This window comes from Triturus cristatus, chromosome 10, assembly GCF_964204655.1.
Source record: "Triturus cristatus chromosome 10, aTriCri1.1, whole genome shotgun sequence".
Taxonomy (NCBI): domain Eukaryota; kingdom Metazoa; phylum Chordata; class Amphibia; order Caudata; family Salamandridae; genus Triturus; species Triturus cristatus.
In genome coordinates, this window is record NC_140593.1 from 890687950 (window position 1) to 890704472 (window position 16523).

Genomic DNA, 16523 nt, shown 5'->3' on the forward strand with positions numbered 1-16523 from the left:
TTTACACAGTGGGGAAGGGAGGGGACGGGCCTGAGTTAACGTGTGCAAACACGCCCTGTGGCACGTTTTAATTTGGGGAAATAATTCCCCTTCAATCCTGAGGGACCCTGGGGGCCAACTAGCCCACCAGGTGCTTCCAGTAAGCACCACTGTGCTGCATTGCAGAGAGGTGGTCTAGGCCGTGCCCCTTTTTACATCTCTCTGCAACACAGCTCAGTGGCGCTTACTGGAGGTACCTAGTGGGCTAGTTGGACCCTAGGGACCGTCAGGATTCAAGGGGACATAATCTCCCAACTTAAAACGGCCACAGGGCGTGTTACCCAGTGGGGAAGGGAGGGGACGGGGACTGAGGTGACGTGTGCAAACACGCCCTGTGGCGCGTATTAAGAGGTAGTTTTAATCCCCTGCCCTATTATATACTAGGGGCTTAAAGAGGAGGTCATGCTAATCACAGGGGGACCCCAAAGCATAGTGTTCCCTAGTTTATGTAGGTGTTTTCACTGTATTCTGAGTGTCTTTTAACATAGCACTGGCTCTAGGACTGGTTAGTCAGACTCAGTTACCACCAGTATCCGTCTGAAAAAGTTGAGGGCACAGGATGATTTTTCAACACAGCTTCTTTCTGCTCTTCTGTTTGTTCTTTCTGCACGTTATCCTTCTTCCTGCACTTTTCTTCGTCTTTGAGGACTTCTGTTGCTTCTTTCTGCATTTCTTTTTTTTCTTTCTGTGCGTTTTTTCTTCTTTCTTCACATGTCCTATCTCTGTAGGCAGAGTTAGAAATTAGCATTTAAAAAACCTTTGAAATTCAATGAAAAAACCATAGGTTTCAGGCACGTTATAGTTAGGAATTAGCATTTAAAAAACCTTAAAAATTCACTGAAAAAACCATAGGTTTCAGGGGTGTTATAGTTAGCTGGACTTTTCACTAGTACAAAACCATTGAAATTCCCCCGTTATAGTTAGTTCAGCTAACTATAACTTGCGCGCCCGCAATGCACTGCTGATGACGTCACATATTACATCACTCATGACATGGTCAGTGACATCACTCATGACATCACTGATGACATCTCAAATGACATCACTGATGACATCACTGATCACTTCATCCTTGTAATAGAGTGGCAGACCTCCTCTCCCCCTAATATAACCTTTGATACACACATTCAAAAATAGAAACTAACATTTTCAAAACAATGGACATACCAATACCAGTTACAACAACCTTTTCAGTAATTCTAAGATCCACATACACATCCACTCATTCACCAACAGTCCTATACAGTCACTCATACATGTACTCACTCATCATATGTACTCATACACCTATACATCCTGTTACACAACGCCACTCATCCATAGTTACTCACACACATAGTCACTCATGCTAATAAAGAATCAAACATCCATTTACTTGCATATACAGTTATACACACACCACCACACTTACTTCTATAGAAACTTACACATACTTAGTCTTTTAAACAATCACTTATAGAAACACATACTTATTCATACAGGAACTCTTCCAATCTCTCACTCTCACATATACTCACTTATATACACCAATAGTCACATATACTAGTTTAAACCATATGTAGTTACTCATAAAGACACTATTGAGACAGTCATTCACTCACTAACACACCCATGCACACACTCATCCACCCATACAGTCCTGCACACATGCAGTCTTCAACACATACAAACAGTGAGTCACTCATTCATGCACCTATGCACTACGTAATACCCCCCACCAAACCATACAGGCACTCAGACACTCATACTGATACTCAAAAAACCAACTAATAACCTATATAGACACTCATGTAGCTACTCACCAACCCATGCAGCCACTTATACACAAAGTGAGAGACTGATACAGATATTTACATATTTAAACATTACTCACTAAGCCATGTATTCCCTTAATCAGTCAGTTATACAATCAATTTTTCAAAAACAAATCATCCATTTAGACACTTATATACCCATTTATTCTTCCATCGACCTTGAGATATACATATATAAAACATATGTAATTTTCAGAAAAACACACATTCACTGGATGATGTCATCAGTGATGTCATTTGATATGCCATCAGTGATGTCATGAGTGATGTCACTGACCATGTCAAGAGTGATGTAATATGTGACGTAATCAGCAGTGCATTGCGGGCGCGCAAGTTATAGTTAGCTGAACTAACTATAACAGGGAATTTCAATGGTTTTGTACGAGTGAAAAGTCCAGCTAACTATAACGCCCCTGAAACCTATGGTTTTTTCAGTGAATACATATATATATATAGTTCTCTCCCTGCCAAATGTGATCTGTATATCATGTCCACCCCATTCCCTGTCAAACCTACTCTAGTGTGAACCAAAACCCACCCTTGGATGATGCCACCATTTCCCCTGATAAGTGACAAACTCACATCAAGATGTCCTAGAGATATCTTCCTTTGATGAACATCTTACCTCTCCCGGCTATCAGTGTTCACTTGGAGCTTGTTGACAACAGCTCTGCTTCCCCTTTGCACTTTTTGTGCTGTAGGTTTCAGGGCATTTTTCTTTGAGTTTGCGTTCCATCTTCCAGGTTTGGAGCCCGCTAGGGGGGAGCTCTGGATTTGATGTTTCTTCCCCCTCTGAAATGTTATTGAACTCCAAAATACGTAAGCCTCAGCAGGTGAGCATAATTTGTGAAATTTACCATCCCTTGGGAACATAAGCCCCATTAATATTTAAATCCTTTCTCCCTTAAAAAGCTGGTCGCAGGGTGGTGGAAGCAGCGTTTCTGCAGGGTGACCAACGACAAGTCCTTATAGAGCCATATTGGCTCCCTCGAATGTTATTGTACCTGCCTCTAGTGATGCTGCCAATATACCCTTTTTCTGTTTATAGTAGTGTAAGAAGGTCAAGATATCCAAGGCAGCTCCCAAAGCTTTGGAGACCATTCCCACTCTATGTGTCCTGTCCAGCTGAATATCTGTTGGTTGTAGTTCTGGACGGATCTGTTTGAACAGTCTTCCCATGTATTCCTCAATGTCTCCTTTTTCAGCATGTTGTGGAACTCCCTGTAACCTGGCAGTAGATCTTCGGGACCTGTTATCAAGGTCCTCCAGGTATATCATCATAAAGGTTTCCAATGAGGCCATCCATGTAGGAGCTGCTGATGGGGGCCTCTGTATCCTCCTGTGTTGTCTACTGGGGATCCTAGAAATAACCCTATTTTTTAGTTCTCTCATTGGGGTGTTGGCTTTCTTTGTTGTGTTCTTGGACAGCAGGTCTTTTACTGTGAAGCCCCTTTTTATTTGCACGTTGACATGGCAGACTGAAATGCCAGGTCGACAGCTGCACCCATTAGCCTCCAGCCCCTGTTCCGCTGCTGTAAGTCTAACCGTGTCTGGCATTGTTATGTCACTCCTGCTAAATCATGAGATTTTGGCTAACATCAGCACCATACCCCTCGATGTCGCTTGAAAGTGTCTCTCGGGCCGAGGCTGGGACCAGCGGAGGTATGCAACACTGTGTGCAGAATCGATAAGGGGGACTCCTCTCCAGCTATTACATCTCCTCTGGTCTTAGATACATTGTGATGCCTCGAGGTACATGGAGGAACCTTTTCTTGGTTAGGTGCAATCCTGATTGACATGCTTGTTGTGGCCTTTGGGGAGATCCACTTCTTTCTCTCCCCACACTTTTGGAGCAGTGTTATGGGTCGCGATGCCTTCATCTCATTTATGAATGCTTGTTATCTTCTAGGGAGTGTCTTACTGTGTTTGTATTGGCTCACTGACCTTCATTGGCGAGTGGCTGCACATGGAACACACTCGATTGTGCACACTGAGCTCCTCAGATTAGTCAGATCCCAGCTTCAATCCACAGAGGTTTTTCTGAAGGTTGCTCATCTTTATCTAGTGTGATTCTCACTTTTTACGGCACCAGTTAGCCACACGGAAGCACAGATTCCACTTTTGTGAGCAGCCGGCCACACACCTCGTGTGTTGGCTTACTCTGTGGGTTCAGACATGGGATACCGATCCCTGCTGATTCTTTCAAGATCAGGGTCAACCGCCAGGGTCCTTTGTGACAGGGTGCATCAGCAGATGGGCCGGGTGATACTTTTCTGCAGCATCCAGGAGCGGAGCGGGGAAAGACTTGTCTCACTTCGCTGCCGTCTTGGCCACACACCAAGAATGGATAAGTAAGGTTAATTTCCAAGCCTATCACTGTGCCAAAGCTTGGAACTCCATAACCAGAGATTTTAGTGACTCTTTAGGGGAAAACATGCACAGAAGTATGTCATCTACAAAAGCAGTCATTTCGAAACAGTCTTATGATATCCATATTCTCTCTGATTTATTACAGGAAAGATTCAATAATCAGGGAAAACAATAGAGGTGTCAGGGAACATTCTTGTCTTGTGCCTCTTCCCTTGGCTATGCCTTCCATCAGTTGACCATTCACCATGATCTTCTCTTTCAGATTGTGGTAGCCAGCTAGAACCTATTTTGTAAATCTGGGACTGATTTCTAACTTTTTAAGTACATCTGTCAGTAAGCCCTAATCAATCATGTCAAAAACGTTTTCGAAGACGAAGAAGAGAAGTACTGAGTCTCCCCCAGTGAGATCAATTATGCGCAAGGCTTTTTGTAGTTTTGTTGCTGCAGTTTCGGTTTCCTATAAAGCCTGCTCAAATAGGATATATTAGTTCTGCACTACTTTGTGTAACGTAACGGGTACCCCGTCTGCCCTACTGCTAGTGCATTATATCCTGTGGAACTTGCAATAAGGCAGAGGTATATATGTCAAGGTGTGAAGCAGTAACCTGACCACCAAACTCTAAATCAAGCCCTGAATGTAGGACCCTTTTTGGGAGTCCCGGTCAGTCACGGGTGACTGGGCTCAAACTATGAAAAGGAGAGGCTTTTACATTTGGTAACCTAGGGATTACCTTACTATTGATCCCAATAACTAGTCACTAAATACAAACATTGAGCACTTTGTGCTAAGAGTAGGTAGGTGTAAAGGTCCAAGGCTTACTCAGGTTGGTGGTGTTGCGTAGGGCTTCACAAGACACAACAATTAATAATTAATTGCCCTACTGGTACTTTTATTTGGCATGAAAAGGTACTTTGATCACTAAATGCTGCAAAACAATACACGTTTAACTACAGAGGCTCAAAAGCAGCAACAGTATATATGGATGCACTGTATGGGGCAGTCAGCCAATCCTATCTTTAAGCTGCATGCAGATTCTTATAAATAAGTTTACCAATCAGTGCGAGGTATATTAAATTGTCCTCTACAGCCTTACAGGATACACATTCCAGTCACTTCTCTAGGGCCTTAGCTAACGCCAATATGACTTTTCTTAAAATGTAATTTAGCTGCTCCAGTGTCTGTTACTGCAAGCATTCTCACAATATTTAAGTCTTACAGCTGTACATTAAAGATCTCAAGTGTGTGTTCAGCCAGAGGCTGCTGCACACGAGGCTCGGAGAGTGGCCACGTTGGTGCTACCCTGGTCCTGACTACTTCTGTGATATCTCTGGTCCCCGCTAAAGCGTGTATTCTTCTAAGTCGGGAGTGCAGAGGCTGCACTGGCACAGGTAGACAGAGACTGCGATTAGTTACCCCCTGTCTGGGGATGGTAGTTCATTCTCTCTGGAACTTCCTCTGGCCAAAAGCTCAAGTTCACTACCTACCTAAATTAAAAGTCCACACTGGATTGCAGAGATGATCATGGTTTGGCAAAAAAGCAAAACATTGTGGAGATCTTACTCAATGCCACAGGTGCTGCTTCTTCTGGGATTAAACTGCTGACGGGGTTGCAAATTTCTTTCGCACCAAGTTGTCACAGTCAGTTCCTAGTTGATTCTGTTCTTTGTATTAACCTTCACTATATCTGGTCACCTACAAAGCTTCGCAGACTAGGCTGTGAGAGGTCAGTGTGCCATATGCAAGCACAGTTTCAGGGAGCTAGTCACTTCTCTCCACGGCGCGTTGCAGGCTCACCACTGTTACAGGACCACATCACAGGACCTGGCGTTGCAGATGTTTCCCTAGGCTAGAGAGGGTCTATGCCCATTTCTCTCTGCACGCCCCTCGAAGTCCTCCTTTTTAGGCAACCTTTCCCCTGTTCAAATATATCTCAAGAACCCTTCTTCAGCAGTCAGTGGGCTCCTTCGCTCACAACGGGTCAGGGCAGCTTCTCCTGGCAACGTGTAAAACTTACAGGTTCCTGTTCCCAAGCTTGGCAAAGGGGTGCTGGTATCATCAATCTCAAACCTGGAACTCAAATGTCTTTCTTAGTCTCCACTGGTGTGAGAACCTCGGCACTGGTCAGACTCAGTGAGAAATCGTGGCACTTTGACTATGGTGTTCTGCCCCATAGTTTGCAGGTAGAGACTGCATATCCAACAGGTTCTACTGTGGAACTGGTCTCAGGCAGTTATGGACGTTAGTGTATTTCTCTGACTGTCTTTTTCCTATGGTGTCAGAAAGAAGGGGGTGGGACCTTGATTTGCCTGTCAGAGAGAATCGAATCAAAGGAACAAAAGAGGGAAAGCCTTCCTCTCTGAGCTACATCCTAACCTGTTCGAAGTAACACCTCTGTGGAAGAATGGAGCAAGGGGACAAGCTATTCCTACACTTCTAAGGGGCAGTATATCTTTTATCCATCTCATATCCTCCACACTCTAGAGTCTGGTTATGTTGAAAGGATGTTGGGATTGTTTTTGGAGAAGCCCTGTGTTCACTGTCTAGCAGCCTCCTTCAAACCTCTATCGTATCTACCACTCACAGAGATCCAAAATGGGTTCCTGGTCAGCAAAAGCCAAGTACAGCACATATGCTCCATACTTGTCCTACTACACCTACATAGTTTAACCATGCATACAACATCAATGTTGTATATGGGTGGAGTGAAGTACCCAGTTGTAGGAGACTCGTAGATCATTTAAACAGAGAAGGCAGTAGGAGATTCTTCCTTTGCAGGCAACAGGTAAAAAGTACAGCAAGTATATTCAGTCTCTGCCACCTATCTCAGTCCTTCACAGCCCAGTGAGCTGACTGTAGTCACGCTCAATCAAAAGCAAGGTGCACATAGTGTGCCCCTCCAGACCACAGAGCCTAGTGATCCAGCCCCAATACCAATAATTGATCAGGGATCGATACTCGACAAATCACTACATTGGCCCGAACACATTCACCCAGTATCCCTGATGCGCTGGTGTCAATTTGTTTCGTACATCACTTATTTCTTCTCTAGATCTCCTAGGACATCCGCTAAATAACTAATATTGATATCTTTTATTTGGTTGATGGACCAATTAGTTGAATAGTTGATGTTAATGATAAAATACAAACTCACTAATCATTTGTCAAAATTAATTACAGACTCTCGGTAAGGTTAATAAATGAGTTTTATCTCAGAATTCAAGGTAAATGCTCATCTGCACCAGGTCACAATTACAAACACCGAACCTCACGACAGGAGAAATAATGCAATTATACAGACTCACTTTGCAATGACATTATGCCTAGAAAGAGTGGATAGAGTAAGAGACAAAGGATTCAGCAAAATGATTATGCCAAACAATATAATACCTAATGGAGGGATAGATGAAGAGACAATCGGTTCATCAAAAATAATACATATCAATATATTTTTTGTCGGAGTGGATAGGTGGAGAAACAAAAGATTCAGAGACATTAATGCTGGGATTCTGAGAACTATATAGGCTAAATACAAACCTATCAGTCTGTAGGGGAGAGAACCACCCCCTGGACCCAGGAGATGATAGAGGTTCCCCAAAAGTTAATCAGGAAACGCAAGATATTAAATCAGGAACAGAATAGGATAGGAACAGCTAGGCCTCTCTGCAAAACAAACGAACAGCGACGCATCTCCCTTCTTCTCTCCTGTCAGCCTGAGCTTCTCGACAAGCTCCTAAAGGCACCCTAAATATAGTCTAAATTGACATGTCCATCCCTCAAATGTTGCATTTTACCCTCTAACTCGCACAGGGATTGGTGTACTGGGGAGGTGGCATTGTCACACCACCATGATTTCACCCTTTATTCAACAGCTTTATTGTGTACAACCGTTCCCATGGTCTGAATCTCAACTTATTCACATGTTCCCCACAACAGTTACAAATTGTACATTTCTTTATTTGTGAATCAAAGTCATTTGCTGAGGACACCTCTGGTCCCACGCTCAAATACAGCAGTCGGCAGGCGACGGACATACTGGCCTTCACTCCTTCATGTCATCTGCGGTGCACAGCACATCTTTTTCTCTTCATGGCAGAACGAACATGCTCCGAACAGTTCCCACCTCCCACCATAGCTAAGTTAAATAAGATGGCGTCTTCCTCCAGTACACTAAAGTAAATAGAAATTAACATTTAATAATTATGTGATAATGAAACCATCACTGTTTACCTCCCACCATTCTCTACTTCCCGTTAATGTTACCTAGTATAATCCGAGTGCGAAAAGCGGCATTAATCATTACCTTTCAAGCAGAATGTGACATGCAAATACTGAAGCACTGTTGCAGGGATACTGCTCATGCACAGAACTATGCGCAGGAAACCGGCACCTGAGTGAATTGCGGTATACCAAAAACTCACCTCAGTACCCAGAACCCCTATCCGACTAGCATCAGAGTCTCATTCACTCTCCGTATCATCTCGAAGCTACCAGACAATCCAGAACATGCGACTTAGAGTTCTCTCAGGAATGGTGGGAATCAGAAATACCTGTTCTTTATTATTCCCATATCAGTCCACAACAAGAGTAATCAGAGACACAGTAAAGTTTAAAACGTTTATTTTATAAACTACGTGTCCTAAAATGCAGTACTTTGGCTAACATAAGCAGACAAATGATTAAGAATAAAACCATCAGCATTGTTACAATACCATAGAAAATAAAGGGAGAAATCATGTTACAAATGATAGTGGAATACAACCACCCTCTCTTCACTAGTAAGCTGGTATTATTAGACTAATAGAAGGTCTCTAGGTTTGAATGGGGAACCCCATACCGTAAATAACAGCTTAGGTGAATCACATCACAGGATCAGCTTTGCTCTGTGTCTAGAAAAAGTCTTCTCCAAAGTGTGTATCTCATGCATGCAGACTGCAATATTAAAGGTGCTCGAATTTCAGATATTTGCAGCTGTGTGCGTGCTAAGGCTAGAGTGTGGGCCGATCAACCTGAATTCAAAATCATACATTGTTTGTTGGCCCTGACTGTTTCTGCACACAATGTTCAGACCAAGGTCGAGGTGCACGTCTAGGGATGTGAACAACAGACCGTTCTCATGTGAAGAAAAGGCAAGCAAGCAGTTTTCATATAATAACATCTATCTGCAGTGTCATGTGCAAAAGCAGCAAAAGTGGCAAGATGGCGATTTAACTTCTAAGACACCTATGCTAACATAGCAATGTGTGTACCTGGAACTCTGTTTCCACTACAGCACTTGCGGCCTATTCATGCAATTTCTTCGTTTCTTCAAAAGCATAAAAGTTATTACAATACTGTGTGATTACGTGTTGATTCAGGCAGGCACAAAGCAGTTTCCCGTTGTTTATGTGGGTGCACGTTAGGTTTACTACGTCTACTTACTGTTAGTACGTATTATGGGGGTACTCGATTCGAGCAGGTTTCATTTTTGCAAAACCCTGCCCCATCAATTGCTTTGGCCCATCAATATCCACAAAAATACCCAGAACCAGAAGGCAATGGTGGATGCACTCTCGGGCCATGAAGGGGATCTTTTCTATCCCACATTAAACATATGTCTTTGCTGCTTATTTAATATTCGCATGTTGGATAACGGCAGTGAGAGATAGGATGAGAAAGGCTTACCACATCCCTGGTTGTAATATTGCACACTGATAGCATAACTCAGCCATTCATCCTTCCAAACTGGTTCAGAAGGTCTTCATCAACATGGGTAATAATTGCAGCTGTCATCTACACCCCATTTAAAAAATCACTTTGTAGTGTTATTTGTATAAATAATTATTTTACAACTGATTGCCATTTTCAATTCTAGATTCCAGAAGGGCAGGATCTACACCTACATTGGGGAGGTGGTGGTGTCTGTGAACCCCTACAGGGAGATGGACCTCTATGGGAAAGATGTCATCGATCAGTACCGGGGACGAGAGCTGTACGAACGACCGCCTCACCTCTATGCCATCGCTGATGCTGCATACAAGGCCATGAAGCGCAGAGCCAAGGACACTTGCATTGTGATCTCAGGTACAGAGAGTGGGGAGCACCTTCACAACGTTTCATTCTTTTCTGAAATTCTCCTTATAAAGTTTATGTTAGGGGTAAGGGATGTGTTACCCATCTAAATGTAATACTTTCAATGCAAACTCTGACCATTACAGGTTTTAAACACCTGCACAGGAGTGAAACTTTTATCCATCATGTTCTTATTTATCATGAAACGAAATCACAATTTATCAGTATACCGATTCCTAGTTGACAAAGTTTTGTGGTGGTATCTTCCAAGTATTCAAATTGTACTGTTGATAATGAGTTCTGAGAGATTAGGATATTTTAAATCAAACAAATACCTTATTATCTTTTATTCTGATGTAATTAACAATTGTTACAAGAACATAAGAGCAGCCTTACTTGTGCCTGTATTTACAATATGATGAAGATACATGAAAATCTGAGAGAGACTTCTAGCCACAGATTCCTTACCTTAGAATATTCGCCAGGCATCAGACTGGATCTGGACATTTTCGAACACTACTCCCCGTATGTGAGGATATGTAGCATTGTTCAGCGCTGTGTCGGGTGATCAGCGCCTGTTGTGACATGTGCGGTGCCTATATTGTTGCCTTCCCAGGCTGACATCAGTTCTTTTCTTTACCCGCCATCAGATCAGATCTGGAGAGAGCTACCACAACCCAACTTTTGGACAATTGTTTCAACCTTTTTTCGACCCTTTTTGAGATTTTCCCCTCCAGTTTGCTTAAGGATGTGCCCTAAGAAAACCTGTGGGGTTTAAACTCTGTGGTTCCTGTCACAGATTGATGTCTGTGACAGACCTCCACTTTGTTTGCCTCTGGTGCCTGGAACCTGGCCACGACTCCTAGGCCTGTCTCGATTACTGCGCCATGAATCCAAAGGTGGTTCGAGTGCATTCTTTGAAGCTCCTGGTCACCCGGCTATAGTCAACTCCGCGAAGGTCCAAGCCCTGGCTGAGCGGAATGTCATGGGCCCATCTGTGGAGCCCTTCCTGGCAGTCTTCATCACACTCAAAGTCATCGTCAGGTAAGTTCCACCCAAAATCTAAAACATCTAAGAAGTCGAAGTGCTCTTCAACTTCACCGCACTGATCCAATTCCTTGGATGAGGCACGGGAGCAACACAACCGTTCTAGGCCCCACTCCCACACACCAGTTGCAGAGACTGAGTCTGCTCCACACCACCCAGAGATTCCCAGAGCTGGACCCACCTTCGCCCAATTAAAAGAGTTTTATGAGGCCTTCCACCTCATATTTGGGTGGGCCGACCCTTCTGGAGTGTCTTTGGGCCCTATGAGTTCATCAGGTGCCGCAATGGATTCCCACAGGTGGGTTCAACCTCTGCGCCAGTCGGGCCCAACAGATTTGTTCCTGAGTCCAGATCGGCTCCAGTTGTGAAACCGCGACCTTCCTCGAAGCCCGTTCTAATGACATCTTTATGTCCTGGCGCCACAACAACTCATGGCGGCACCAACACCATCATTATAATGACTCCAATACAGAGCCAGACCGGCATCGCCTGACTTTGACTGGGTACCAGCTGGAACTCGACCATCCAAGTTAGAGCCTAGTTCTCCTTTCTTTGATAGGCCCTGTAGCGAGTGCAATTTGGAGGAATCTGAGGATCCTTATTGCTACACCCAACCCCATGAAAGAGCCAGAAGATAACTGGTATGAGGAATTGTTACATGTCAGTGGTTTGGACACCTCCCCAGACATTAGCTTAGTCTCTCCTCCTAGTGTGGCTATGGAAGGAGGGGCTTCACTTGTCATGGTGGTGAGGAGGACGGCTGAGGTCCTGAACCTTACGCTACCCTTGGTGGCAAGACAAACATCTTGACAGAGGTGTTTCTGACAGGAGTCGCCCCCAAAGACCCTCTCCTCCACTTCAACAAAGTTCTCACAAATGTCCTTCTCAATACATGAGCCAAGTCCTCCACAGGGGCTCCTGTGATAAGGAAAATTGCTCACCATCACTGCCCCACTCCTGGAGACCCAGCTTGCATCCACACTTCCACATCCAAAGTCAACCCTGGCGCATTCCCTGTCAAACCACTGAATAATGAATCCAATAGGTTGGACAGCTTTGGCAAGAGAATGTTCTCTTCTGCCAGCCTTGCACTGCTGTTGGTGAACACCACGTGCCTTTTGGGCTTGTGTTCCCACACAGTTTGAGATTCAGCTGCGCAAGTGCTGCCTGTGGTCTCGGAGAAGGCCTGAGCAGTACTGACCCAGGCTATTGCTGAAGACAAGGTCGCAGCAAAGTTCACCATACCCTGCAGACTCTGGACAACCAACTCTCTAGGTTGAGCGATTGTGTCGTGACTGGCTCTTCAACGCGACGATTGGCTTTTTGGGGAACGTCGAGGCATCCCTTATGAACATACCCTTCAGTGGCACCACCTGCCTCTTTGGCGACAAAGCAGTTTCAGCGCTCGGGCGCTATAAGGACTTCAGGTCCGTTAAGGACAGCAGGGCCTTTGCCTGGTGGCTGGGACTCTTCACGGCCTCATGTCAATCTCACTCTGCCTTTTGCCTCTTCTGCGGCTACGATATGGGCTAACAACCTCATTCCTTCCCACCTAGCCACCAAGGCCAACAGGCTTCCCAGTCTTTTTGTAGTCGCAAATGCAGCTCCCACAAGCCCTGTGGGACCAAGGGCCAGAAATCTGCCCAGGTTACCACTTCCTCTGCAACCACAGCCTCCAAATCCCTGTAGTTTGCCTTCTCACCATAATGGGCAACCAATCGGTGGCAGGTTCAAGTACCAGCTGCCCTTCGACAGTCCATAACATCGGACAAATTGGTGCTCTAAATTGTTCAACAGGGTTACACCCTTCCTTTCACCGAAATGTAGCTGCCCATGTCACTATCCTCAGATTGGATGACGAAGGACCACCTCTTCCTGGTCTGTCAGGAAATGCAGGCTCTGTTAGCCAATGGAGTCGTCAAGAGGGTGCTAGCTTCAGAAGTAGGTTGTGGTTGCTATTCCCTTTACTTTCTGGTGCCCAAAGAGGATGGAAGCCTTCCCACTGAACTTCTTCCTGAAGAAGGAGAATCTCAAGATTCTCACATTAGCTATGGTCTTGTCTGGCCTGGCCTGGACCCCAGAGACTTACTGACAGCATTGGACTTGCAGAACGCCTATTTTTACTTACCTGTCCTGCCTGCCCACAGGCATTACCTGCGATTTATGATGGGCTACCAGCACTCTCAGTTCGCTGTGCTCCCTTTTGGCCTTACCAGCGCCCCTCAGGTGTTCACAGAGGTGATGGCGGTGATTGCAGCCCATCTGTGGAGGTCTGGGAATCCAGTCTTTGCCCTACCTTGACAAGTGGCTGTTGAAGGCAGGTTCTTCCTGGCAGTCGTCTCCCACCTCCAGAATACAGCAGACCTCCTGCTTTTGCAGAGATATTAATGTGCTAGAGGTACTCCTCACTCCCTCTCAGACGCCCCCTCTCATCTGAGCTATTCTGTACACAGTGCAATTTCTAGCCTATCTTCTGGAGTGGCGAGTCCTGGATATTCAGGCTACGGTTCTGATATTTCAGCCTCTATCTTGAATTCCTCCGAGACTGACTCTGAGCCTGCTGAGCCTCATGGCCTCCTGTATCTCGCTGATGACACATGTCTGCTGGCATCTGCAAGCTCTTCTGTGAAACCTGAAGTCCCAGTGGGTGCAGCATCAGGTGATTCTATATGACCTGGTCCAGAAAACCAGAGGGAACAGCAAAAGATCTGCAGTGGTGGTTGATGAACCACGATTGGGCCAGTGTCAGACCCCTCTCCCTTCCCCACATTGAGCAGACTAGGGTAACAGATGTGTTAGTCATGGGTTGGAGCATCCATCTGGGAGAGGTGGAGATTGGAGGACCCTGGTCTTCTACGGAGTCTCAGCTCCACATCAACCTGCTGGATTTTAGAGCGATTTGCCTGGCATTTAAAGCTTTCCTTCCTTCAAGGGAAGTGCTAGTTCAGGTGTTAAAGGACAACACTACCTCCATATGGTATTGCAACAAGCAGGGTTGGGTGGGGTCTTGGACCCTGTGTCAAGAGGCCCTGTATCTCTGGACATGGCTGGAATGTCAGGACAGATTCCTCTTTGTGCAAAACCTTGTAGGATCTCTGAGCGCCAGGGCGGACAAACTGAGACATCAATGCCTCCTGATTCGCAAATGGCATCTGCACCCAGATGTGATGCAGTCTCTTCAGCGACAGGGGAGAACCTTGACTAGATTTATTCGCGCTCGCCAAGAATACACATTGTTAGCACTTCTGAGCGCTGGAGTTTCCAAGGCGGCTGTCACCTTGAGATGCATTGAATCTCAAGAGGATTTTAGGACTCCTGTACATCTTCCCACTGCTATCGCTCCTGCCCAGACTTCTCAAGAGGATTGGGAACGACCAGGCCCAAGTCATTCTTTTGGCTCCAGAGCTCCCCCTCCTGAGCTTAGGCATTGGCCCTCCAATCATATTGCCCTTTCGGGAGGATCTCCAGCCACAGCAACAAGACAGGATCCTGAACCTGCATACACTCCGCCTTCATACATGGAGATTAAGCAGCAGCAACTGACAGCCTTTGACCTCCCTTCAGAAGTCAGTGATGTAATTCGGGAAGCCAGTCTTCCCTCAACCAAGGTAGTATACTCCTGCCACTGAGACAAGTATATGGCTTGGTGTAGCAAAAATGTTGATCCTCTCTTAGCACCTTTGTTTTTTTTTTGTTCTATCATTAACCTGGCAAGGCTTTGCTTTGGGCGCAGTCAAAGGGTATCTTTCTGCCTTTTCGAAATTCTTTCAGTTGTTAGCTCAAACCTTCCTGTTCAAGTCACCTGGTGTGATTCGTTTTTCAAAAGGACTCTGTTAGAAATGGGATTTCTGGTTTGCTAGGGCAAGCGCCTAAGCCCGGCAGAAAGCACCACTCTAGTCAGGGCAAGGGAGTTACACACCGAAGATAACCCCTGCTCACCCCCTTGGTTGCTTGACACGAGCAGTCAGGCTTATCCCAGAGGCAATTTGTAAAGCATTTGCGCAACACACTCACACAGCAGCGACACACTAGGCACACCACAAAAGAAACTCCGCACAAGGTTATATAAAAATAGCCTTTGTATTATACATAACACACATCAGAACTTAATCACAAATATACACTGTGCCATCTGTCACTTAGGTATCACTTTACAGGGGATTATATACATTACAGGGCCAATCGGGCCACTGTCATCACCACTTAGAACATTCAAGTAATAAAACAACCAGTAACTTCTAGTAACGTTGCATGTAGCATAAACACTTTATGCATAGCGTCTTAGGCATACCTCCTAAATTACTAGTGCACAGCAATAACACTCCCATAGTGCACACATCACTTCGGGGCCTTACGCCCAACTAAAACATGAGGCAAACACCAGGCCGACTGGCCTTCCTCGGGGACCCGTCTTGGGCTTTCCCGTAATGCCCTCTGTCCCAAAGTCAGGGCTCTACTAGCATGTGGCCTTGTAACTGGTCACCAGGCTGCCAATGCAGCAGGGCACTGGCCCCAAACGGCCGGTACAAAAATGAGGGTGAGGGTGCAAATCACCCTTGTCTCCTCATCAGCACCAAAATGCCCCCCACGTTGCAGCTGCCCACAATCCGGCGATACAGCTGTGTAAACCCACAAGCACTCCCAAGGTGCCTCGTAAGCGCCACTCACCGGGGTTTCATGTGGCGAGGACATAACAGGGACACTCAGCCCCACTCGCCACTACTTGGGGGCTGAGCGGTTCTGCTCCTAGCCCTCCTGTGGTGGGTATCTAAACGCTCCCTTTCCAACTGGGGAGCAGGGGCCTTCGTGAAGGAAGGGCCCCTAGTGCAGCTGTCCTCGCCCGTGCGGCACAATGGCAGGAATCCACGAGACTCACCAATGCGGAAGCTCGTCACCAGTAAAGTCTCCGTTGTTCGTGGCTTCTTCTTCCGGGCTCACAGGGCCCTCTTCGGTCTCCTCCGCTTGATTCCCGGGACGCGGCCCCGTTCGTCACGCCCACAACCAGGCTTGGCCATGCAGTCTTTTACTGCCTGGCTTCCAGTGGCTCTCCTTTCTCGCCCTCAGGAGGTTGCTAGGCAATGCTGGTGGTTCCAGGCTTCCCAGTGAGCAGGGCCAGACATCGGGACTGTGATGGAAGCTTCCTCAGTCTGCCATGGTATCGGCGGCTTGTAGTCATGATCATTTGCAGCCCGGGGCCACGTAGC

At 45.9% G+C, this 16523-nt stretch overlaps 1 protein-coding gene across 2 annotated transcripts in view; it reads left to right on the forward strand.

Annotated features, from left to right (window-relative positions):
• LOC146796188 (unconventional myosin-Ig-like) overlaps positions 1–16523 on the forward strand; it is a 1225789-nt gene that overhangs the window by 48778 nt on the left and 1160488 nt on the right. For both annotated transcript variants that reach the window (XM_085628614.1, XM_085628615.1), the window contains exon 2: positions 10076–10284. In XM_085628614.1, coding sequence (XP_085484740.1) covers positions 10076–10284 — 209 coding nt within the window. The remainder of the gene's footprint in view (positions 1–10075; positions 10285–16523) is intronic.